The 25,273-nt window shown below is 35.8% G+C and overlaps 5 protein-coding genes and 1 pseudogene across 6 annotated transcripts; 2 read left to right on the top strand and 4 right to left on the bottom strand.

The window, feature by feature from the left end:
* Positions 1-1,481: 1,481 nt before the first annotated feature.
* Positions 1,482-4,218, top strand: LOC123198101. Its single transcript, XM_044612686.1, has 7 exons — positions 1,482-1,661; positions 1,747-1,811; positions 2,200-2,243; positions 2,369-2,838; positions 2,995-3,075; positions 3,590-3,652; positions 3,895-4,218. Exons 1-7 carry the CDS (start codon positions 1,617-1,619, stop codon positions 3,952-3,954), a joined length of 828 nt encoding a protein of 275 aa, XP_044468621.1. The 5' UTR covers positions 1,482-1,616; the 3' UTR covers positions 3,955-4,218.
* A 165-nt stretch (positions 4,219-4,383) lies between these two features.
* On the bottom strand, positions 4,384-5,307 carry LOC123198102 (zinc finger AN1 domain-containing stress-associated protein 12). Its single transcript, XM_044612687.1, has 2 exons — positions 5,110-5,307; positions 4,384-4,948 (listed from the first exon to the last, which is right to left on the bottom strand). Exons 1-2 carry the CDS (start codon positions 5,212-5,214, stop codon positions 4,463-4,465), a joined length of 591 nt encoding a protein of 196 aa, XP_044468622.1. The 5' UTR covers positions 5,215-5,307; the 3' UTR covers positions 4,384-4,462.
* Positions 5,308-6,858: 1,551 nt separating this feature from the next.
* Positions 6,859-8,722, top strand: LOC123197676 (annotated as a pseudogene).
* A 1,479-nt stretch (positions 8,723-10,201) lies between these two features.
* Positions 10,202-11,686, bottom strand: LOC123198397 (peroxidase 31-like). The gene has a single exon (XM_044613103.1). The coding sequence runs from the start codon at positions 11,544-11,546 to the stop codon at positions 10,551-10,553; it is 996 nt and encodes a 331-aa protein (XP_044469038.1). The 5' UTR covers positions 11,547-11,686; the 3' UTR covers positions 10,202-10,550.
* Positions 11,687-12,118: 432 nt separating this feature from the next.
* Positions 12,119-15,646, bottom strand: LOC123197551 (senescence-associated carboxylesterase 101-like). Its single transcript, XM_044611868.1, is given in 5 exon segments — positions 12,119-12,549; positions 12,673-13,060; positions 13,063-13,179; positions 13,364-13,893; positions 14,013-15,646. Coding segments are annotated over 3 exon segments (369 nt in total). The 5' UTR covers positions 13,547-13,893; positions 14,013-15,646; the 3' UTR covers positions 12,119-12,549; positions 12,673-12,991.
* Positions 15,647-15,769: 123 nt separating this feature from the next.
* On the bottom strand, positions 15,770-23,879 carry LOC123198396 (GPI ethanolamine phosphate transferase 1). 2 transcript variants are annotated; one of them, XM_044613101.1, is made up of 18 exons: positions 23,517-23,877; positions 23,085-23,276; positions 22,839-22,994; positions 22,234-22,527; positions 21,799-22,016; positions 21,628-21,702; positions 21,372-21,438; positions 20,733-21,058; positions 20,066-20,299; positions 19,781-19,968; positions 19,342-19,483; positions 19,146-19,254; positions 18,694-18,796; positions 18,362-18,551; positions 17,403-17,501; positions 17,259-17,317; positions 16,729-16,834; positions 15,770-16,325 (listed from the first exon to the last, which is right to left on the bottom strand). In XM_044613101.1, exons 1-18 carry the CDS (start codon positions 23,743-23,745, stop codon positions 16,161-16,163), a joined length of 2,952 nt encoding a protein of 983 aa, XP_044469036.1. In that variant the 5' UTR covers positions 23,746-23,877; the 3' UTR covers positions 15,770-16,160. The 2 variants fall into 2 exon arrangements, with proteins under 2 accessions (XP_044469036.1, XP_044469037.1); XM_044613102.1 differs by lacking the exon at positions 16,729-16,834 and having other exon boundaries at positions 23,517-23,879.
* Positions 23,880-25,273: the final 1,394 nt, after the last annotated feature.

Below are 25,273 nucleotides of genomic sequence, written 5' to 3'. Positions count from 1 at the left end.
TACAAGATAAAATTATTATTTAATAAAAATATTCAAAAAAATTATAAATTTATCACATTTTTTTGTAAGTTTGAAAATTAATAATTTTCTCTCCACTCAAAATTTGAAAAATGATTATTTCCTCATAGGGTTTGTATTTTCTTCTTTGTCGTTTCTCTGACCACCAAAGTCTGTCAGTGTCCTCTCTCCTATCTCTGGAATAACGACAAATTGTCAGCCAATCAGAAATCAGATGATGATTCTTCAACCAAGTATTGCACATATTAGTCAAACCGATTTGCGTGACATATAAATCTATGTATCACACATATCTACAACATCTAATTAAAAAATCATCAATCAACCTCCGATTTACCAATGATTCATTGTCATCTAGGAGGTGAGAGGGAGGAAGCTCACTAGCTCTAGTTGTTGGAGAAGTAACAAGAAAGAAAATGCAAACTCTAACGGGAGAACAATCATTTTTTAAACTTTGTATAGAGGTAAAATTATTAACTTTTAAATCTAAAAAAAAAAAAAAGTGATGAACTTATAATTTTTAAAATATTTTTATTAAATAATAATTTTATTTTTAATAATAATAATAAAATTTAATAAAAAAATGTGATAGAATGGATTTGCATCCAGCCATGGTGGTAAACGGTCATTTGGCCTATTATATAATATAAACCGAATGAGGACAGGAAATTTCTTCAAGCAACAGAAATGAAATTCCATTGGCCCATTCTTTTACTTTAGGTATTTTGGATTGGCCAAAGGACTATTTCCCACCCAAGGTATGTGGTATTCCCAAGTTTCTTCTCTTTAATTTTGATAATACCAAATACTTACCTATGAACAATTAAAATTAAAAGAACTCTAACCTCTTGAAATTTTATTTCTTTTTACCTTCCTAAACTTTAAAAACTAAAAGTTTCTTCTAGTTTAAGTTTTAAAAAATGACAGTTTCACTATAGGGTTTTGTTTTAAAATCTCTGACTCTATTGCCGACGATCTCTCATTCTCGAAGCATCCTCCCCCTCTAGCGGTCCCTCTCCTCCCATTTGGACGTTCGATCGGCATCGAAAAAGCAGTGGAAGATGAAGACAAAGAGTTTTGTCTTCTCCAACGAAATTCTTCGTCTTCCATCGCTTCTCCGATATTGATTGAGTGTTCAAATAGGAGGAAAGAGACTGCCTAAGGGAGAGGATGATTCGGGAGGGAGAGACTGTTAATAATGGAGCTAGAGATGATGTTGAAGATTTTAAAACGAAACTTTAGGGTAAAACTGTCATTTTTTAAAACTTAGGCTAAGGAAAACTTTTAGTTTTTAAAGTTTAGAAGGGGCAAAAAGAGATAAATTTTTAAGGGGTTATGGTTCCGTTAATTTTAACTGTTTATGGGTGAGTATTTGTTATTATCAAAATTAAAGGATGAAAACTGGCAAATGCAGCATACCTTGGGTGGGATATAGTCGTTTGGCCTTCTGGATTTGCTAATAGTATTATTAAAAAGACTTGAAAGGGTTTTGTTTAGATGCACTTTTGTGTATATTTATGTGAACTCACAATAATAAACCGTATTGTTTCAGGATTAGACCACTGTTTATCTTTTCTCAACTTTTGATCACTCAAGGAATGGCAGATCCCCATGTTACCGTCACCCTTGGCCGCTCTGGCAAGGTACCAGTACCTTCTGTTTTATCCAACATTCATGCGTTTTTAGTGATTTGAAGTGTTTTATGATGTTTTGGTTTCTGATTTTTAGGTGGTGAAGAGAGGGGGTAGCAGACGATATACGGGCTCTGATGAGTTTTTGACTGTGAACAAAAGTTAGGTTCTTTTGGTCGTGTTTGTTCTGTGATGGGTTTGTTTTCCTTATTTTATGTAAAAAATTTTCTTTTGGGCATTTTTTTTATGCCTTTGAAATTTGTCATATTGAAATGTTCTGGTTAGATGGTTGATTCTGTACCAATCAGTTAAAAGAGAGAAAGGAATATCAGTGAATAAATGAAGAAAGTTTACATTTTTATAGTATGTTTTGCTGTCGAATCCTCTATCAAGGGAAGAGCACTGTATTTTAGATGGATTATTTTTTGCTTTCGAGATGGGTGGTTGTAGTTTCGGTTCTATTGTTGTGATACTTTTCTTTTTGAGCTTGTTTTATGTCTGAGAATGTGTTTTAAGCTTTATATTGATGGGTGGAATTTCTATTTTGCAGGCTGCAAGTGGATCATACTAAATGGAAATATGGTCCTAAAACCGGTAAGTACTAATTTTGAATGTGTTTCAAGGCCTTAAATGTATATTATCGCCTGGTATGATGTTTTTTCCTTTTCCTTTGTCTTGTTTCTTTCGTTACTGACTCTGGTTGCTTGAGTTGGGTGAAGGTTCCTGGATTGCTCGAAATGATCTTAGGTTGAAACTAATGTGGAAAAGGTGTGTTGAAGAACGGAGGAAGAGGGTCCTTCACAAAAATATGGCCAATGCTAATCAACTTCAGTGCCACCCTCAAGCAAAAGGAACTCACCTTTTGAGGCAGAATCCTCCAACAGAAATTTTGAATGATTTCCATCCAGGAGACTCATTCTTTTTTAATGATTTCCATCCAGAGGGCTCATTCTCTTCTCAGACAATTGATAGATCAAGGGCTAGATCTCCAGGTAGAAAGTGGACCACTTTGGGGTTCTCAGCTCCAGGAAGTTTTAACGTGCTGCAACAAGTGCCAGCCATAAGGGTAGCTGAGGTTGCAAGAGCTGGACGATTTAGCAATGCAGTTCTTGGTGCTTCCAGGCAGGCAGCTCATATGAGATACCCAGTTGCACCAAGTGGTGGCTTCATGCAAAAGAGTGCTTTAATGGTAATTTTTATATCCTTATGTATGCATATCAGCTAATTTTCCTGGAGCCAGTTTATGTGCCATGTGAGTTATACAAGTTGGATGAGTTTGGTTATTTGGTTAGAGTTAAGCATCTATATGCATGTATTTAGCATGCTCTTTTTCACCTTTCTGCAGGGTGTGGAGCATCTTACAGTTGCTGGGGTGTTGGAATCACTTGGTTTGACGAAATATGAAATTACTTTTCGGGCTGAAGAAGTGAGTCACCTACTTTTCTGAAATTTAATTGCCTTTTTAAATGTTTGTTGGGGGTTACTTTGCTGTTCTTCATCATATGTTGGTTGGTAACTATTGGCATTGATTGGTAATTGGCCACGCCATTTTATTAGAAATGAAACTAGCTGTTGGTATAATGGATTTTTTTAATAATCTTTCTAATAACTAATCAAACAAGACAAAGTATACTTAACCAAAGGCCAGAATTCTATTTTGGCTAGGAAGTTGGTTTATTTCATTTGTTGTTCTGTGAAGACCAAAGTAGGCTTGTATCCTGGCACAACCTATGGAATATTTTCAATGCAATGGTCATAAGCACAATTTATTCTAATCATTTTGACTTTTTGATTGTTTACTCATATTTCGAAACTTTGATTCATCTGGTTTACATGGATATATGAATGCAACAAATGATTAGCACTTAATAAATTCTAATTGTTTTGGAGTTTGATGGCTTACCATTTACTTCTCTTTCTTTTTTTAATTTGATTTCCAGGTGGATATGCCTGCACTGAAGCAGATGAGTGATAAGGACCTTAAAGAACTGGGGATACCAATGGTATTGTAATTTCAGTGTTTTTTTTTTTTTTTTTAAATGAGTCTATTACTCTTATCAAAAATTGCTGTTTTTATTGCCATAGGGTGTATCTTGCATGTTTTTACATCATGTGATGGGGCATCTAGCTTGAACATTTTCATGACAGGACTATCGTGGACTGGCATGGCATCATGATCATAGTGCATTGTCCTTTCTTGTTCAAATTAATTGGTCTGTTCTCACAAATGCCACTTGATTTGCAGGGACCAAGGAAGAAGATTTTGCTTGCGGTAAAGCAACGTCCCAAACAATCACCCCCATAACTGTAAAAGGCTGTGCATTGTACAGAGGATATCTAATATTGCTATTTTTGCGAACTTGTGTGAAATATTTAACAGCATTGTAAACTTTATGAAATTATTCTTGGAATTGAGTTCTGACAAAGCAGCTGTAGTTCATGCTTTAAGATGTCTTCAAATTCTTATAGGAATGTAAATAATCTGGAAAGTAGAGATCGATTGCTTTGTTGATATGTGGAACAAGGATTGGATTAATAAATTTGTTAAATAAATGTTGCTAGTTGTCTCTGTTTTGCTGTGCCATTTATGATTTCTGATTTCATGGATTGATATTGGTATCTCTCTGCATCAAGGAGCAGAAATCGGCATTCTTAGGTGTCTTTTGTATAGTTTGCAGATTGTGTTTGAACTTCTATAGTCGGGATAAAAAAAATTGCAGAAAACACTTTGCAATTAGAAACAACAAATTGCAGTTGAAATGTCTCATTCAATGACAGGTTTTAAAATATAACACTGCACTTTTTGCATATTTTCAATAGGCTTTAACAGATGGATTACGAGAGGATGGTGATACGGCAGCCTTCAAACTTCGGTCATTCTCAGTACATTCTTTCCCATTCCATGCAGCCATGGCCGCCAAAATCTTATCAGTCCATTTGCCTGCACCCGCCACAGCCCCAGCATTCTTCCCCACGACCAAATCCTTCTTGCAAGAATGATCAGCAGGGAACCTATGCTTGAGACAGACCTTCAAATTACAAGTCTTGCAGGTTGCCGAATTCGAAAAAGTCAGTATCTCCTTGCAGCGTTTAACAGAACACGTAGGTTTCTTCTTCGTACTGGGATCACAATTCCCAGATTTCTGGTGCCGCTCCATCATAACCTTCTCAGCCTCTCCAAACTGCCCAGTTGTCTCAATTGAAACTGAACACAATTCGCATACAATCACCTTCCTGCTATTGATGTCTGGTTTTTGACATTCATGTGACTTATACAACCTATGCTCCAAACAAAACACCTACAAAATCCATAATCATCCCTGGATCAGAATCTAAAAACACATTATCGAGCGAAACGAAAATTCTCTAATCACCGGATCAGAAACTCAAAACACATTATCGAACAAGTAACATAATGAAACTTTTCTAATCAAAGACGTCATGATACAAAAGTACTTACCTTTTGACAACGGTCACATGTAAAAGGGAGAAAATCCAGTTGATGGCAATCTTGGAATTGGCAATGTCTTCCTAAATCTGGGAAAGCTTCAGTTCCTCCTCCCATCCCTTCTTTCCTCTGAATTTTGGTTGATTGTTGATCAAGTTTATAACTTCAATGGGAATTCTCTATGTTGGAGTTGTTCTATATAGAGGGTTCGATTTGTGGTTGGCTTGGCGGCTAAGACAACTAAACAAATCCAAACTTGGAGAACGCGTTGGTTTAGGAATTGTCACTTTTAAGAAGATTCTGGTACATGTGAACTGTTTCAAGTTCCACATCGGATTGAACTAGCTGGCTTTTGTTGACTTTGAATCTTTATCAAATGCGATCTAAGGTTTGCGATTATGCCACGTCACCTATTATATCATATTTTCAAATTTTGGTGTGAAATAAAAATAATTAACAATCTAAAAATATTTTCATTCTATATTTATTTCAATGAAATAATACTATACAATAGTAATAGATTTGAATGCCAATATCTATGTTAACGCTTGTATTTATAATTTGATAAAAGTTAAAAGGGTTTTAAATAATCTTTTCAGTTGAGAATTTATCAACTTGGCAAATACAAGCTTAACATTAATGTCATTGAACCGAATTCGAACCAAACACTTTTGACTAAGTTTAGCTCAATTACACCCTCGATTATATTCTTGTTTGTAACTTTTATTAATGCATACCCATAAGAAATTTTTTATCAAATTTAAGTTGTTCTAAATTCTGTTTACTGGTAGAAGTATAATTAGGGTTTATGTTATTTTTTTGGATATGATCGTATGAACAATGATTATAAGTTTATAGAGACTGCTAGATTCTTTTACCTAAACGATGTGTTACTAAATAACCCTTTGCCAGTGGAGTGTATGTTTACAGTTCAAGATACCATTCATGGAGAAGGATTCAAGATTTCCCTTATACTGCGGTGGTTAGAGTTGCTATGTAAAACGGTGCATCACACTGGCTAATGTACAAGCCAAGTAGAACAGAAAATTTTGTTGTTGCTTTTGATTATGGAGATGAAGCATTCAGAGTTGTGCCACATGCAACATCCAAGGACTGCGTTCATGTAGAGAATTTGGGAGGCAGGCTATGCATTTGCGAAAGGTCGATGAGAATTGTGTTGCTGTATGGGTGATGAAAGAGTTTGGAAAGGGAGAGTCTTGGTATAGAATAGATCGCATTCGTTAAAGGTAAGTGAAGATCATCGGTGTCTTCTTAATGGAAAACTTCTAGCATTGTCCAAGAATGGAGATAAAGTTTTGGCTCAAATGGATCAGGAGACTCTTCAATGGCATTACCAGAAGTTGAAGGAGGAAGAAGACGATTACATAGTCAGTTTTCAAGGGGTTTTAAAGAATTCCTACATTTGATAAGTGTCATGAAAGAGTCTTGTTTCAGATGATTTTATTATGATATTGCTAAATTTAATTTCTTTTGAACAAATTTATATAGGAAAATGAAAAGAAACTAACACAACCATCCATCTTTATCCCATCTATGATAAATCATATCAATCTTAATTTTTATAGCTAAATGATTCAATCTGAATCAATCTTTTAAGCACCAAATATTATAAAAGTTGCATCTTTCTACTGCAATTTTTTTTTTTTGGTTTTTTTACAACTGAAAGTTTCCAGCTTTATCAACATTAATATCAATAAGTATTATGTGTATATATCTACTCCTTAGATAATGTTATCTCTTGAAGTGTCTCATGATTATAATTTGATATATGTTATCTTGTTATAGATTTCTTGTGATTTATTTCGCTGTTAATTTCCATGGTAGATTTTCTGGTGCTCGATCAAAAAAAAAAAAAAAGGACGTTTATGGTCTCATATTTTGACCTGGTCTTCAATGTTGATGAAATCTCGTAACAAAAATTCATGGAGGATTTGACTTTGGTTGAGGGATAAGTCTGCACAAAGTAGAAAGATGGAGTTTCAAGAAGCATTAATGAAGTTAATGGTTCAAAAGAAGAGTTCGGAGTCGACAGAGACAACGACGACCACAAGTCCCAGGAGGCAAAAATGGAAGATTTCCTTCTACAGACCATCTTTATCAATTACCAGAAAAACTCAGCAGCAGCATCGGCCGAACAAGTTGTTGCAGATTCCGAAAGAGTTTCTCTGTCCCATTTCGGGCTTTTTAATGGCGGACCCGGTTATAGTTTCTTCTGGTCACACTTTTGAACGAGCATGTATTCTAGCTTGTAAGACTCTAGGCTTCACCCCAGCTTTACTTGACGGTACCGCACCGGATTTCTCCACTGTCATCCCTAACCTCGCTCTCAAGTCTACCATTCTAAACTGGTGCGAGAAAAATTCTGAAAACGCTCCAAAACCTACCGATATTTTATCTGCAGAGAAGCTTGTTCGTGCATTAATGGCGAATGCCCATAAAAAGGAACAAAAAGAAGAAAACCATTCAGTGAATTTCAGTGACGCTGTCACTGACTTACCTCGTCAATTCATCTCTAGTCAATCAGAGATCTCCGTGCCAACAACTCGGCCGAGTTGCTACTCTTCATCCTCCTCGTCCGAAGTCGAAACCTTAAGCCTTCACCCTCCTCAACCCTATTCAGAAGAAGAATTCTTCGCAAAACTCAGAAGCCAACAAGTTCATGAACAGGAAGAAGCTGTAATATCATTAAGAAAGATCACTAGAACGGGAGAAGAAGACATCAGGGTTCATCTCTGCACCACGCGTTTACTCTCAGCCCTACGATCTTTAATTGTATCCAGATACACCAATATTCAAGTGAATTCAGTTGCGGCATTGGTGAACTTGTCGTTGGAGAAAGCCAACAAAGTGAAGATCGTACGGTCAGGAATCGTGCCGCCGCTGATTGAAGTGTTAAAGGGAGGATATCCGGAGGCTCAGGAGCACGCTTGCGGCGCAATCTTCAGTTTATCGCTTGACGATAACAACAAAACCGCCATTGGAGTTCTGGGAGCTTTGCCGCCACTTGTACACTTGTTACGTTCGGAGAGTGAGCGGACTCGGCATGACTCGGCCTTGGCCTTGTATCATCTTTCACTCGACAAAAGTAACAGAACAAAACTGGTTAAACTCGGGTCGGTTAATGTGCTACTGGAAATGGTAAAGTCGGGTCATATGGTGTGTCGGGTTTTGATCATTCTGAGAAACTTAGCAGCATTGTTGGACTCGGGTGTGGTGGAGTGCATCTTGGATATGTTAAGAGACAACATTGGGTTGACTGAATCAAGCGGACGAGATGTGTAAATGTGTTGTACGAACTAAGTCACAGTGGTTCAAGGATCAGGGGGCTGGCGTAGGTGGCGAAGGTGGCAGAGACACTGAGGACAATTGAGATTGAAGGGAGTGAGCTAGTGAGGGAGATGGTGAGGAGGATACAGGAGACAATAAAACGGAGAGGGGATGAGGAGGTTGTGGATTGGGAGGAATTGTTTGAGTCAAGGCTAAGGAACCGAGTCAGTTCAGGTTGAGTTTAGAGAGGAGGGGGTGAATCTATTGTAAACTCGTCCGAGTTGTATTTTCGGGTTTATGATATTACTTAATTTTAAACAAAATTTAAAGTGTTTAAATGATTTTAACCAGTTTTTTTTTTTATTAGCATAATTGATTTTGAACGAGTTTTAAAGTATTTTAAATAATTTTAACCAATTTTTATGAATTATATAAATATAATTAAAAAATATTCTTTTAACGAAAATATTCAATTATATAAAAAGTGATTTTTTCACATTCAAACTTGTTACTTTGACATCAATTAACAACTTCCTTTTCTTATTAATTTATTTTTTTTTTTGCTTTAACTTAAATTTTAGATGAAATTTTGTATTAAAAAAAAAATGTTTAAGAAAATTATAATTTCAAAGATAAATAACATTTAATTACCTATAATTATCTACTTAATTATAATATGTTTAAAATGAAAAATAATATGTAAATTATAAATATTTTCAAGAGTTGTATTCTGACTACTCTGGTATTTATCTTGATAGTTTTTTTAGCTAAAATTATTTCAAACACTTCCTATGTATGATCATTTCTATGGATTTTTGAAAACAGAATCATGGGTGCATGCAAGTTTCAGGTGAATCAAATGGTAAACAACTCAAAAATCTTCAAGCCCACTTGACAAAATTCCAACTTGAATGAGTTCTAAAGCCAATTTTGGAAAGAGAAAAGTGTCCTTTGTAAAGCTCCCACGTTACCGCCAGAGCCCACCATTTCAGCTTGTTTTTTCCAATATTAATCTGCAAAGCATGGAAAGATTAAGCTATTAGATACGCGTTTTGGTAGCACAATAATCGACCTGACAGCTTCAAAGGTTTTTAAAGTAGATGAGCTTTAGTCTAGCTGTCTGTTGCAGTTGCAATTCAGTCAGAATTATACAAGCACTGTTAACATTGAGTTGTTCATGGCTTCTCTTTCTTAAACAATAATTTAAATGCAATTCATATGCCTCATAAATTTGGTGCTGTTAACTATTATACAAACATTACACCTCAACTTTATCAATGATCATTAAGTATGTTACCCAGAAACAGCATTTAATCATCTAACTGCATTTGCCTTCAAATCTTCAATCATGGAGATCTATTGAGATAGTCCTTGTGGCCACCTCTCTGAAATAACTAAGGTCGGCGGTGGATAGTGGGGCGTTTCAAGGATCTGTTGATGTCTTTACAAGAAAGGTTACTATAGTAGAGGTGGTATCAGAGGCTCCGTGTTGATTTCCAGATCAAACCCATTAAAAACCAGCCAAATACAAATGGTCAGATTCGAGATTTATGTTGCCGAGAAAAACCCATTTAAGAAGATCAACTAGTTCCATTTATGTTGAGGTCTCATTGAATGATGATTCTCTGCATCAAAGAAATCAAACAACCCACATGTCTGGCAGGGTCCAGTTTATGAATGTACATGTCCCAAGCGATTAAACAATGCTTAAGGGAACATTAATTATGGATCATGCTACAACATTGTTTTTATAGAGAGATCTACATTTCAAACTGATTCAGGAGAAGAAAACACAAAGAAGAGACAAAATTCACCATTATCAAAACAAGAAAAGCATATCTTTTCATTCATTTCAGGATTACTTTAATTCATAAACACTTACTCCAATAAAAAATTTGAAACGGAACCCAGTTGAGCCATTACAGGAAGAACAGAAGCCAGAAAACCCAGAAAACAGAAGATCAATTAATAAACGTGTATAGTTATACTTCATATGATAACTTAATACAGACATTGAGCTTGTATACATAAAATTAGAGCCTGATGAACCGCCAGAAAGAACAAAGAATTCAAAACAAAAATGATCTTCTATTCCTCACTAGACTTTAATTATCACAATCACAAGAACGAAAACAACCAACCAACCTCACAAGATCGGAACTTTCTCAGTTAATAGCATCACATCTGTGCCTAATCTCTCCTCTCCTCCCAGTCTTGATCCCATAAACACTAAGCTTTTCCATTGCTCTACCAAAATCCTTAAAAAACCGATTTTGATCCCTTGCATACACTTCGACATAAGGCCTCGTCCTCGCATCATTGACCAATCCATGATCCGTCTCCAACAGCCCCAATCCCTTGGGCAGATTCTGATAATACAAATTATCAAACTTGTTCGGAGTCATAATATCATTGAACACAGATAAACTCGGATCCTTTTTGTAGTCTGCACAGGCTTTCTGTAAAGCCTGTGCGAATCTGGGATTGTAATGAGAGTCGTACTGAAGAGCACTACTGTAATTATAAATATTACTAGTAAATTCAGTGCAATGAGAGAAGCCAATAGTATGTGCTCCACTCAAAGCTACCATTTCTTGAACTGTAAAATTTCTCTTAGCAAAGAGATCAATTACTTGAGACATTGGCATTGTTGGTCTTGGAAGATTACCTTCAACATACTGAGCATTCGAGATTCTCCCATCTTTGCGACCCAACAGAACATTGTAGTACGGGCCGCCCACCATCGTCACAAGATCACGGGTTGCGACGGCGAGGATGTCGGAGCAAGATACTGTGTTGGGACAAGCAAGTTCAAGGGCGGTTTTGGCTCGGACAATGACATCAAAGGCGTCGCCGGGTAGGGAGAGGTTGATGTCAGCGTCACGTTCGGCTTTGTTGAAGGAGGTGGAGGAAATGAGGATGGAGCCGTCGCAGCCGTTGAAGAAGCAGTCGTGGAAGAAGAGGCGGAGGGTGGCGGCGGCGGTGGTGGGGTTAGTGATTTGCTTGTTGGTGATGGTGTCTTGCATGATTTGGCTGAATCTGGGACATGACTTGGCGTAGTAGTTATAGTTGAGTCTTGATTCTGAGACAGAGGCAAGGACTGCAAGGACTATGAGGATGTAGAGAAATGAGAGCGGCGCTTGCGGTGGAGCTTTGGCCATTATGGGCGGAGTTGATGGCGCTAAAGAGAGAGATAGTGGTAGAGTTAAAAAGTGGACTTGGTGGGAGAGTAATAAATACTTGAGTGGCGGGGGGTGTTTTGGAAAGCAAAAAGGTTTTAATGGGAGTGGTGGGGGGTCTTTTGAAAAGCAAAAAAGTTTTAATGGGAGTGGCGGGGGGTTATTTTGAAAAATAAAAAAATTTTATTGAACTGGTCCGGTGTAAGACAGAAGAGATAGAGAGAGAGAGGGAACCTGACCTGTCCCGTGTGCTGCACCAATCACGGGAAGATGAGCACTATTAGCAAGAGGGCCCACTTCAAACGGTGACGTTTGGACCGTTAGATAGACATAAATTTCGGAAGTAAATTGAATTGAATAGCTTTCAAATAGCCTTTTATTATTGACCCCTTAAATTTCATGATTTCATTTATTACCCTTTTTCGCTTGCCTTCAAATTTTGCCTGCAAATGAGTGATTCTGTTGAGGTAAGTGTCGGTGAAAGATCTCTGTGAGCTATGAAGAGTATCAGCAGATGTCGAGGTGAAAGCCATAAACTTAAACAACAAAAAGCATCCAAAACGATCACATTTATTAATGTTACAGTTCTGCATTTGGAATACCAAGTTCTGCACGTGGAGGATTGTCCCACTTCACAAAAAATGGTTTGGTGTTGTCAACGTTAACAGCTCATTCATATTCCTTCATCCAGAATTTATATTCCATTTTGGCCAAATAATCCCCCTCTCTTGCCCACTATTTCAGGTTAAACTTCAACAAGAACTGTTACTGTACACAAGGGTTATATTATATCCTGATTTTGATCTTTCTCTGAATTCATAAAAGCTCATAAAGTAGATTTCTTTCCATATGCTGTTACTTATTGGTGAATTTTCAAACCTGTTGAAACATCTTTAGGCAAACTTCACATTGACAAAGTAAAGAAAAGATAAGAGATTTGTATGTGCGTTCCACATTGCTTAAGGATGAACCAAGGATGTTACACCTGTATAATGGGACATAATGGAGACTATTACATGTAAAATTCTGTAATGGAACAGTCAAAATGAATAATGACATTCATGTCAATGTTATAGAGTTAAATGCAATCATCTGAGGAAGTGCATACCTTCACATTGATATGTTGCATCTAATACAACCGTTTATATGGAAAGTGACAAATCCAGCTATGCTGAGTGTAGCCATGTGGCTTTACATCTGGTTTTATTGAGTCTCCACTCTTATCTGCAACTACTTGATGTTGCAATTTCTTTCTTGTCATTTTCAATGACAATGTATATGAAGATTTGTCAGTTCACTTCTGAGAAGAAAGTAAGATAAACATAGTGAAGATTTTCAGCTTCATCCAGAAATAAAAATGAATGAAGAGAAGTTTCTTCTTTATACACATAGATCATAAGAACAATAATCATATGTCATCCCAGAAGCTATGACCCATTGCCATACTGATAGTAAAGGCCCTTTTTCATAGAGTGAGTGAGTTGTGAAGTTAGGAAGTTCCTATAACTTCTTCATACTCTCTCCACCATTGCATAAAACTGCAGCTGCTCCCTGCCAAGAAAACCTCCAGAGATACCGCATAATTCTTCATCTGCTGCATTACATACTCTTCACACTATCAGATTCTTTCTTGTTGCTTCACTCTGGTTACCTTTTTTCTGTGATTTGCACAGAATTAAAGCCTCATCAACATCTGCCCAAAAGCAAGAAAAGAGCTGATAACTTCTGTTTCTATGAGTCAGCTGAACTGGCTGACACATTTTGTTTCGTTGCTTCCAATTTTTAGCTTCCTCTAGCTAATGCTCCAACCTTATGAAATGTTTATATCTTCCTTTAGTTTTGTATCCTCTCAAACCCTTGTTGTAGTACTCAGCAATGTCAAGAGGTTCAACCATCCTATGATAATTTGTCCCACCATGTAGCGATTGGGTCATGAAGGCAGCCTCTTCTGTTTGAGGTTTTCTCTTGGCTTCAGCAACCATCTTTTCCCAGTGATTGTTGAGGTATTTCTTATAGAAAACTTCTATATCCTTCTGTGATGATCCCCTGCTCTTATAAATATTTTGTAGTAGCCTCACTTATCAGATGCACAAGTTTTCTTATACCATTCCAGTTTGGCCATATGTATTTTCATGTCATTCAGTTTCTTCAAGGGAGCAAAATCCATCTTCTTTTCAACAGACAATCCTTACCCCTTCTTTCCATTTTAGCAATCAGCTCAGGGTCGACAGAGTTCTGCTGTTACCACCACCAATGGAGTGGCTAATAATTAGAGATCCAGAGAGCTTCAAAGAACATGTTAAAAGAATATAACTGGATGATTCTGTCCCTATAACATTACAGGTATTATTCATAAACTTTAGATTCAAATCTGAATTATGCTTTTGCATGACAGCGAAATAATTTGCATCAAATTCAAAGTTGAAGAAGTGGAAATATATTAGGTACCTGTATTCTGGCAACTCCAGTGGCTTCCAGTTGCAAAGCTATTCCAGCTTGTAGCGTGTCCACAGCCAATTCACTGAGGAAAGTCCCTTGATAATTACAATAGACATAACATCTTGTACAAGTTTTCCATAATCAAATATCTGCCAAGCTTCATTAGGATTTTGGATTCCAGCCGTTTCCGGTCCATTGCCTCCAGTATTTCAGATACTGCATCAGGTCCTCACACAAGTAGGTCAGTATGCAGAACATAACAGAAATGTACCAGAAGACATACAAGCACCTGTTTAGGAAGCAATGTCCATTGCATCAGGATTATGTGGTGAAATAAACAACATTGGGCCCAAATCTTGCTTTGCAGCCACATGGAGAAAGCAAGAATTTCATAAGCAGCTACAAGATATGGCTCTGCCAAGATTATCACCAAGAATAATGCAAGTCCATCACATTCTCACATACTAATCCTAAACTAACATCAGTTTATAGCTTCCTTTCTAGGATAAAGATATTAGCAAGAAAAATCTTCAGGGAGGTCAGCGATGTTACTCACGCTATAGGGGATGTTAGTAATTAGGATAAACTTAGAGATGTCAACAAAAAATTAGCGAAAGGTTAAAACTTGAAGGAAAAGACAGGGAAACGTACCTGGGTTTTGAGGTTAAAGAGTTGATTATGGAGAAAACCAAAAGGATCGCTACAGCTTTGTGAATAGAGAAAGATGACTTGCGTTCGAAGCATAAGAACCGAAACTGAGGAAGAAAGGTTGATGAAACCAACTCTTCTTCTTGAAGAAGCTGTATTGTCGAAGTGGGTGATGCACCAAAGCTCTGATGAGAACTTTTGATGCCTGAGAAACTCTGCATCTTATTGTCTCACTCCGCATGACTGCCGCAGTAGACTAGAACTCACTGCCAACTTCGCTAACTCTCTTATTCATTGCTAAGCAAAGATAAGAAAGATAAAAAGCAAATTAAAAAATGTAATGATTTTAAAGCTGTAGCTGAGAGTGGGTTTTTGACATATAAGGGAGATGGACTCTTCTTCTCTGGTTTGCTGTTAGCGTTGTTTAGAGATGTGACTTAGAAACTCAGCAACAAGAAATGGAATGAACTTTGAGTAGTACCTTTGTTTAAAATGAAGAGAATGAATCCCTGTATTTGTAGGAGAAAATGGGAAACATTTAGCTAAATTCAACGAGACAATGCCAATATGGTCTTCTCAAGGAATCTTTGTAGCTACTTGTATATTCCCTCTTACAGAAGTTGCTCCAAAATGCCTCAAGGTCATCGGTCATACATGTAATTTTTAGTATTTAAAGCTTTGATGCTTATTAAATTGATCTCTGCCAAAAGTTTACTGCTATAAAAACTACATGTATCACTAATTATGTATCTCTTTAGAGACGAAAGAGTGAGAGAAGTAAATTACAGAATCATTTCGTGGGTTTAGATTTCTTGACTAATCATGTCGAGACAAATATATTTATCATGTTATCATTTATACAGAAATGTTTTAAACAAATCCCTACAAAAAACAAGGTTATCATTTGTATAACTTTACATCAATAAAACACACACACACACACACACACACACACATATATATATATATATATCTCATATTATTTAGAGATGATATAAATATACTGATAAAATACTTTATAAACCCTTAAATTATCAAGAAACATTTTGGATTGTAAAACTTAAAAACAAAACCATAACAGATTATATATCTAAAAAAAAATAATTTAATAACTAATCTGACTATGAAATCAAGATGTTAACTATTTATAAGAAGTGTTACAATTTATAAGAAGGTGGAAACTACCCAAAAATACCATTCCAAAGATACTACAACAATAGGTATTGTCAATTTCGCTTAGAATTAATCAATGGAATCAAAATTTGAACTTATCTTTCGCTCTACACCAGAAGGAAAGCCAAAATCGGTGAGCACTCTTACAATCAATTGGAACACTGCAAAATCCCATTACAAGAGAATGGTTTCACTGATAAAATATAAGCTAATACAAGATCCAAAAGCACCATCCTGCAGCCGCTATTAATCTATAAAAATTGCTGTATGCTTGTAAATGCTTGCCTTGGAAGAGTTCTGAGGGCTAATTTCACTGCAAAAGCTACTAATTTTATCCTACAGTACTTTCTGAGGAGAGAGCCTAGCAGATCTAATATGGATGTCTTTCGTGTATATATTTGTTAGGGCAAAGAGCAACAGCACAAACACAACTTGGGCACTCATGATTCCAAAATGGCTGATGCTATTGCCAATTTCCATCCAGCTTCCTTTGTTTCGTACCTGTTACACATCAGAATAAGAAACAAACTTCACAGGACTCGGACAAAATTATTACACAGAGAATTCATAATATGACCAATCATCTAGGCTCATGATTATTTGATTTCACCATGAAGACTAGGCAAGATAGATGATCCAAATTAAAAGTTTCAACCGACTAAAAGATTTTGAGACAATCTTCTAGAAACGTGAAGATGAATCGTAAACTTTACCGACTTTAACATTTTTCCACGTAGCCAGAAAGTTAAAACAATAAGAAAATTGAAGTTAGCATTATTTATTATCAGTAAGTGAGTTAAAGTGGATAGCTGCAAAATATAATAAAGAATTAGAAGCTGAATATCCATGACTTAGATTCTACAACCGAAGAAGAAGTTCTATTTTAAGAATACAATGACCATACCAGGAAGAAGAAGTGGACAGTCATTACATCTGAAAGCAATATAACAAGAAAATAGCATCCCAACCGTGGGATTCGGAGTAGTTTTGTTATTGCACTGAACGCACATCTGCATTTTAGTTCAGAATGAAAAGAAAAATGTAAATTGTTGTCTTGGCACAAGTAGACACTTCCAATAATAAATCTCAGAAACAAATAAATAGTGAAATTTGACTAGGTCAAGAATGCCATAGCTAATATTGTAATAAAGAATCATTTTGAGCGTGTTTAAGATATTGAAGAGCATAACTGTTGCATTGGTAATCGACACTTAAGCAGTCACCATGGAACAATTAAAACCAAATTTGTATGACATTTATAAATATAAGAATAATAAACAAAAATGTTGAACAATATTTTTGCTGTGTTTTGCACCGAAGCCTCACATCTTTTCAATAAATGTTGTCAATAAATCAGAAAATGAGTTCCCAACAATCTTTACACCTTCTGATGCAGTGGTTGCAATCAGATAAGAATAATGTAAATTTACTTACATGACAAGCATGAATGGTATGAATAACTTGAAGATAAGCAGGGCTGCCATCAGAAACGGCTGTGATTGAAAGTAAGTAGTATCAGCTTAATTAAAGGTTCTAACAAGAAATCAAAATGCAGCTTTCCAGCGAACATGTACTTACACTGAACACAGTGATGAACCGATAGACTGACGATATCTCAAAACTTGCAATACTTGCGAAATTACCAGTGCCAAAGAATGCAATGTTGAATAAAACCATCTGAAAAGCAGATGTCAGATCCATATAGTTTAATGACCATTTAGAGTATTGACAAAGCTATGTTGTTAAAGAAATAAATTTAGAGTTAATGACATCTAGACCCCATGCAACTTGAGAAACTGACAGCTAACCCCCAATAACATCTGAAGCTGACAGTGCAATCATATAGTCACTTCAGGACTTGAAATTTTGTGCATAGATCAATTATCTTCAGCAATCCCTCATTTTGATACTACAGAAGTTAACCAAGGCTTACACCCTAAGTTTCCCTACCTTTCCATTTTCTCTTCTATTTTTTTAACTTAGCTCTTTGTTTGGTTTGTAGGGGCACTTCTAATAAAACTTGGCATGATTGGACGCTTGATGACTCAAATTTACATCCAAAAGGAAAACTTTTTTTTGCCTTAAAACCTTAATTGTTTTACAAGGGTACTATGCAATAATGCCAAAGAAACTTGCACATGGTCGATGGTAATGTATCCTGCCTGAACAAAGTCATTACTCACAAATCATGAGAGAAACTCCCTTGGAACCTCATCAACTTCCCAACCATGTTATGGTTAACAAATCTCAAGTTAAGCTTAACCTGATGCACCACCAAAATAATGGTGCCAAATCCTAAGGAGTTTACTTTGGTCAAACTTCAAGGAAAGGATAGTTTATGTTTTTATAGCCCTAAAACTGGCTTTACTTTTTTTTTTTTAAATGTATTCTAAATCTAATACATATTGCATATGTGAGAAATTGCTACTTCCAGCATATGCCATGGTAATCTATGACAATACATTCATTGGAAAATCATTCATGATAGATAATAAAAAAGAAAAGGACAGAGAGGGCAAAAATGGGGGAAAACTTACAAAAGTTAGTGGAATTCTAATATCAGACAGCTGCAAGTATCTATTATCATTTTCAAGAATCATATGTTCCTCCATATTTCTAGTGTGAGGTGACAAATTTTTCACTGCACTTGGGTGGAGAAGTGTGTTTTCAAATAGTATCCATGACATTAGTACAAGAGCAAGTGCACTATAGAAGACAGCTTCATATCTGCAAAAAATCCAAGAAAATGGGGAAGATGCCACAAAACCATTTCCAGGAGCATTTGAATTAGCACGGTATGAGTATCTACTAACAAAATAATTAAAAAAAAAAAGCATAATGACATGAGTAGTTTGATCGTGTGATTTACCCTATAGATAGAAGAAGGAAGCAAGGTGCAAAGCCAAGAAATATAGAAGTAAGTCGGGAAAGGAGGCCATTTTCTGAAAAAAGTGGCAGAACCATTGAGTAACCTGTGACAAAACAATCAGATAGGATAATTATTGACTGATAAAATAAATGCCTTGAGCAAATTATAATTTCATAGATGCGTATAAAGTTTTGATGTTTGCTTATAGGGTGCACTCATGTGGTTTTATTCCATTTGCGTTTTGGTGTACCATAGTGCAAAATCAAATAACCAAGTAATAAGTGACTGCACAAACTAGCAAGTGTCAATTGGTGGTAGAGAGCTTACAAAAATAAGTACCAGAGATATCACAACAGGTCATCACCAAAAATAGTACGAAGCAAAATTTATATAAAAAAACTTCAGAATATTTGTGAAAAAACTATGTATATAGTACAAGTCCTAATGTATACCAGCAATTAACCAATTTATCATCTGATGTACTGGCAGCAGTTCTTGCTTCTCTGTTCTGTGAGAAGTTGACAGTGACACCATTACCGATGCTAACCCAACTAGTAGAGCCTGGAATTCATGTAGAAAGTAGAGAAATTATTAATATATTTAGAATAGTGTAACGTCTAATAGCTAAAATATAGACATGCTAGGCACCTGCAAGTAAAAGAGCATTGGAAATCTGGACTTTTTTGTTTCATGATTACAGATACTTTGCCAATACTTCTTCCCTTCAGCATGCAGATCTAGCCATCTTGCAGTTGCCCCAATTATGATGATCATTGCCCCACTGGAAATTCTGAAAAGATCGTTACCACCCACGTATTACTAACCACTCAAATATAGAATTGAACTAAACAAAGTTATACCATTGTTCTTCTATTTTTCTCCAAATTTCTAGAATTCACTATATCACTATCCTTAACTAGAGAAAGTAAGGAAGAAATCCAATTTCAATTAGACCACAAATCTTTTAATGCTTAACATGATTGACTATGCAAAATCACTCACAAAAAAGCAATTATATAAATAGAAAATTATAACATGGTAATGACCAACCCATTAACTCAAACAATAGTCAAGGTAAGCAACTTACACCAATGGATTATTGTCAGGAATTTCTGCTGGCATCAACGTAAATATGGACAAAAACCAACATGTTATGCAAACAAAAATTGGTATTCTAGATCTCCATGGAATTGATTTAAAAAGATAAAAAGAAGCTAAAACCCCCACAGTTAGAAAACACCAAGTGTAGAGCTCTCTCTTAGTGAAGCTATTCACCTGCAGAGGGTACAAATCATCATAATTAAAAATACAAAAATTGCCATTTTATCATCGTCAATGGAAGGAAAGCTACAAGTGTCTTAAATAGTCATACCAGGAATTCAACAATCAATATTGACACAGCAACAATGGCAAGAAGTTTAACAATAAAATTGATTTTCCCCCACTGTATGTGTCTCCACAAAGCCAGTATAAACTGATATTCACTTAGTATTTGCATCCAGAGAAACACTGTCATCGCCATGTATGCATGGTAAAGGGGAGGAGAGTGTTCCAGCATGAATTTAATACAAATTACTCCCAACAACAGACATCCCATTAGGTATACCTGCCATAGAGCACGAGCTCTATAAGATATTGCGTAGTTTATAGAAGCAAGTTTATTAAGCATGAATTTCTTATAAATAAAAAGACAAAGAAAGGTACAACTGATGCAATTTTATTCTCTGCGGTACAATCTCTTAATAAAGCTTTGCAAGATCATATATATGTGCATGCAAAAGGAGCTAAATAGTAGCCAACGAACACTTATGACGAATAATGTCATAAATGAGAGACAAAGTAAAGGCAGACAAATGATAAAAGATAAAGATTTAAAAAAAATTTAAAATAAGACTTGGACATGTGAATAAAGGTGAATATTTAAGATCCCTAAAATTTACAAAAGTTAACAAAAAAATCATTAAAAATTTATAAATTAGGAAAGCTCCAAGAATGATAAAAGTGCAGGTTAACAGAGTCCAGGCTTACTTAGACATTACTTTTCTACTATTATTTCTCTGGTGGAATGCAGATTCCTTTCTTAATATATTTCCTGGTACTGATGTATAAGATTGCAGCACATGAAGAAGAAGACAGACCATCCAACCAATATACCCAAGAGTAATTATGGACATCAGCATCAACCAGTCATAAGTTTGAAAATAGTGAAGCCCCTGCAGCGCTGAGCTTCTTAGGTTTTCTGAAAGCTTCATTGCCGCTTCATAGTCTTTGACAAAAATTAACTCCTCAATCCGATTCAGTGTAGAAGAATAATCAGCCAGTGGCTTAAAGGGCTTGAAATAAAATGAGTTTGACTGCTTTATATCTAAGTTTGTCAAGAAAACCATTGAAGCTAGGAAACTAAATTAATTCATTCAACCCCTTCCACATATTTTCAATAGCTGATGTAGGAACTAAGAAGAATCATTGGCAAATTCTGAAATAGCTAAGTACATCAAACAGTGAACAACATGGAATTGTTAAATGATTAGAATGTAATAAGATAGATTCCGTTATTAAATAACACAAAGTTTAGATGCTTGTCAAAGGAATAAAAAATCTGATGTTTAAACCTTCTCAAAAGTTATGCCCATGAAAGTCCAAATTACTATTGTGTAAACAGTATAAGAAGAGGATACATGATTTCCGAAGAAACTGGTTGAGAATTTGCTTCGTATTGGCCAGCACAGCTTCAACTTTTTCTGCCTGACCATTGTAATACGAAAGAAATCTGTTACTATTCTACAAGTTAATATTCAATTCAGACCGTTCCAAATTACAAAATTATAATTTAGGAACAAATGTAAATTTTCAGCTCAAAATTGACCATAACACTTGAATCACTAATTGAAACAGAGGAAAAGTTCACTTTCCAGTGAAATCTATAGCACTCACTTCATTCATGTTAATGTATTCAAGTGGTAGATTCCCAACTGAGTTAACAGGACATGGCAGTCCAAGAAGAGTTGACTGTAAGAAAAGTCTATCAGCACATGAGACCAATAAAAACAATGGAGACGTGATTAGGTTTAGGAAAAACTATCAAAGACAAAAATTAAGTACAACCATGAGTGGTGCAATATCTGCTTGATTGACATCCACCCTCTCAATTTCGTCAAGACCCCATTCTTTAGGTGTTAAAGTATCATGTTCATGATCATCGACAAAACGAAAACCACAATTAGAATGATTTGTACCAGATGAAAGCTTGGGATAATTAACACCTGCTCCCCAAACAACGAGAGGGGTATCAGTGTTTGTGGGATGACCGTCTCCATGACTACCTGCCAGTAAAACCGTAATTATGTCAGCATTTTTATTTTTATTTATTTATTTTCTCTTTTTGGATAGAGGATAAATATATTCTATTGAAGTAACAACTTTAACAGTGAAAGTGAATGAGCAATCCACTAAGAGTAACACTAAATTTTTCTTTTTCTAGAATGCAATGAAGAAAGAAAATTCCCAAGGGAAATTAATATGATATAGAATAATTCTGACCTTTGTCATGCATCCCATGATCGGCGGTGAAAACATACGCCGTACGATCGTCCTTGAAATAGCCCTCAAGAAGAGCATACGTACGCTCAGCAATATGGTCAACAACCTTTACATTATTGAGATAGATTGATGAAAAGGGCCGATGTGCATGTCCATTTGAATCACAACCAAGTAGATGTAGAAATATAACAAGATTATCCTGTAGTAGTAGCTCCTTTAACTTCGGGTCTTCATTGGACCTATTAAGAAGGCTCTGAAATTGATCAAAAGACCACTCATCCAAAAAAGACGCATCTGCATCAACACTACCAAATTGATAAAGCATTGAATAAAAGTTACAACTATAAAAGCTAATATGCCAAGATATAAATAATTTGGACCCTGTAAATGAGAAAAGATTAGGTTTTCCACACATAAGCTGATTTACTTCAGGAAACAGTCAACCATAATGCAGAAGAAAGAATATCAGTACATGCAAGCAAAGATGGTTAAATTCATAAAGTTCTAGGAAAGCTTCTTTTTGCTTCTAGAAATTACTAAAGGACTTTAAGAACAATAATTAAACGTATGCATGTTTTCTGTGCTTAAAGTGTAAATGAACGAACCAGTTGCAAAGTCTTCATACTCATGAGGATAAGTATTCCAGGTGCTGTGTGGCAATGCTCCACAAAATATTGGAACAATATCTGGGCTACCATAAGAAATTGTATGCCGGCTTTGATTAAAAACCGAATCAAATTCAACAGGATTAGCTTTCCATCCTGCAAATGCGAATGAAAACATCTTTAGTTTACAAAATAAGTTGCTCGGCGCACACAAACTTTATAGGAATTAAAAAGAATTATATTGACCTTTGGTAACAGCGCTAGGATCCTCATAAAAACCAGCAATTAGAGCAACATGTCCAGGCCTTGACTCAGTAGGAGGTCGAGCGTGAGACACTCCCCAACGACCTTGATTTTTAATCACACTCCTCAAAAATGGTGCTCTAAAATTCCCATTTGAATCCGGCTCAAAAAATTTATCAGCACGTAAACCATCCGCTGTACAAAATTTTTGCAAGACCCCCTTAATACTTTACGCAATATATTCTCAGCAAAAGTTCCCAAATCAACAACATAAATAGCAAACAGAGAAAAAAAAAAATCAATAAATAGCTGAATTCCATCATATGCACTTCCAGTAACAAAATATTGACAAGATCAAAAAAGCAGGACGTTTTGAATCATTCTCGCCGAGACAAACGAACAAACAACTTATGTACTAAAGTTTCGAAAATATACCCACTAAGAGGACGAGGCGTTTGGCGGGTGCCTTGAAGCGAGGGGTCACGGGATCCATGCCATGAACAATCGGAGTCTTGAAATAGATATCGAAAATGCTAAGCATATACACAGCGTGAAGGATCACACCCAGAACCACCAGCCACATCTCTCGTGTCTTGAGCCATATTTTCCTGGGATTGCTGCTTTTAGACGGCTGTCTCGTGCCCAAGATCCCATCAATGTCCATGCTTTTTGTTTTCTTCGTGTTTCCGTTTCGAATCTGCGGCTTTTGTATTTGTATTTGGTTTTCTTGGAATTGTGGTTGAGTGGCGGTGACACACCGCAGTTTCTAAGTGCGCACACACTGTTGTCCGTATCATTAAGAATGTATTACGTGATTTACGACGACAGTCAACATTCGATTCAACTGTTTAGTTTTTATCCTTTTTTTTTGAAAACTAAAATATTAATTTTAGTTAACTGAAACTACCCGTTTTTACGCCACTTAAGGTCATGAAAGAGAAATATTACCTGCAACAAAGCAAGCATAAATATTATATTATATTAGCCCTAATAAAGATTTAAAATTTTAAAAGTATAAATTTTTAAAAATTTATAAATATTTAACTTGAATCAAATTATGAACTCATGAATACATAGAACCTCCTATCAATTGTAAATTTGAATTCAAATTCAGAACCCAATTCTGCACTTTCCAAATGAGGGAGGAATAATAGCTGACAAGCGGCTTGTCTTTGTTTAGAAAACATTTTATTATTATTATTATTATTATTCTGAAGTTTGACAAACCATCACAATTCACAAACACATGCTACTGATAATTAATTGAATAAATACACTAAGCTAAGCATTTCACCAAATCAGACTGACTGATTACAATTATAAGCAGCCAGAGCAAGCACTTACAAATTCTACCTTCGGATTTTAGCATGTCTTCTTCCCTGGCGGCGCTTCTCTTCCTCCACCGGTTGGTGTTGGTGTTGGTGTTGGTGAGTCTTGCGGTGGACCCAGTCAGGACTCGGTGGTTCCTAGTCTCCGGATGAGAATGCTATTTACGTGTATAATTGAAGACAATGCTCCAGCAAAACAATGAAACCAACCAAGAAAGCACAGAAACTTTGAAAGGCATTGAGCTAGCCAAGAAAGTTGATCAAGAGCTGGCAATTAATTGATATGTGATTCTGAAGCCTGCTTGAGAAGGATATTATTAAATAAATAGCAGTCCATGATCTCTCATTAAAAGTTCATTACTCCATGCACAATATTCTGTCTTTCTACACTTGGGATCTGAGACTTTTTTTTGGCAGCTTTACTGAATGATAATAGGATAAGCTGTTCTCAATTGCTTGGTATGTATGCCATTGAACATCCCACTTGAATATTAATTTATGAAGGCATGTCACTGGTCGTAGCTGGTTATTCAATTTCACACCTTCATTAAGAAAAGTTGTATTATTCATCTGTAATTTTGCAGAACTTTACTGCAGTAATACCAATTGAACTATCTGAACTCTGGACTCAAATACTAATTCAATCTTTATTAGAATGTACCATTTGGGAATCCAGATAATTGTTGATTAGTTATAGGGAAATTCAACTTTTCTAATGAAATTTCTTTTTCTCTGATTTCTTTTACAATGATTCTTTTTTTTTTCATTTCCCCGTATTTTCTGGGAACTTTCTAAGGACTTTACTGTCAGTTGGAGTGGAATCAAGCTGAACTCGAGCCTGTTGATTGTCTGAAAAATTTGAAG

The sequence above is a fragment of the Mangifera indica genome, chromosome 15, assembly GCF_011075055.1.
Source record: "Mangifera indica cultivar Alphonso chromosome 15, CATAS_Mindica_2.1, whole genome shotgun sequence".
Taxonomy (NCBI): domain Eukaryota; kingdom Viridiplantae; phylum Streptophyta; class Magnoliopsida; order Sapindales; family Anacardiaceae; genus Mangifera; species Mangifera indica.
The sequence above is the reverse complement of the archived record's forward strand: the minus strand, read 5'-3'. Positions and strand labels throughout refer to the sequence as shown.

Coding starts and splice junctions, on each gene's coding strand:
- LOC123198101 (XM_044612686.1), top strand. CDS start 1,617: ATGGCAGATCCCCATGTTACCGTCACCCTTGGCCGCTCTGGCAAG. Junction 2,244..2,368: donor GAAATATGGTCCTAAAACCG/GTAAGTACTAAT, acceptor AGTTGGGTGAAG/GTTCCTGGATTGCTCGAAAT. Junction 2,839..2,994: donor TGCAAAAGAGTGCTTTAATG/GTAATTTTTATA, acceptor ACCTTTCTGCAG/GGTGTGGAGCATCTTACAGT.
- LOC123198102 (XM_044612687.1), bottom strand. CDS start 5,214: ATGGGAGGAGGAACTGAAGCTTTCCCAGATTTAGGAAGACATTGCCAA. Junction 4,949..5,109: donor CATGTGACCGTTGTCAAAAG/GTAAGTACTTTT, acceptor TGGATTTTGTAG/GTGTTTTGTTTGGAGCATAG.
- LOC123198397 (XM_044613103.1), bottom strand. CDS start 11,546: ATGGCCAAAGCTCCACCGCAAGCGCCGCTCTCATTTCTCTACATCCTC.
- LOC123198396 (XM_044613101.1), bottom strand. CDS start 23,745: ATGGACATTGATGGGATCTTGGGCACGAGACAGCCGTCTAAAAGCAGC. Junction 21,703..21,798: donor CAGATATTGCACCACTCATG/GTTGTACTTAAT, acceptor CTTTTCTTACAG/TCAACTCTTCTTGGACTGCC. Junction 18,552..18,693: donor TTCCTTCTTCTATCTATAGG/GTAAATCACACG, acceptor GATTTTTTGCAG/ATATGAAGCTGTCTTCTATA.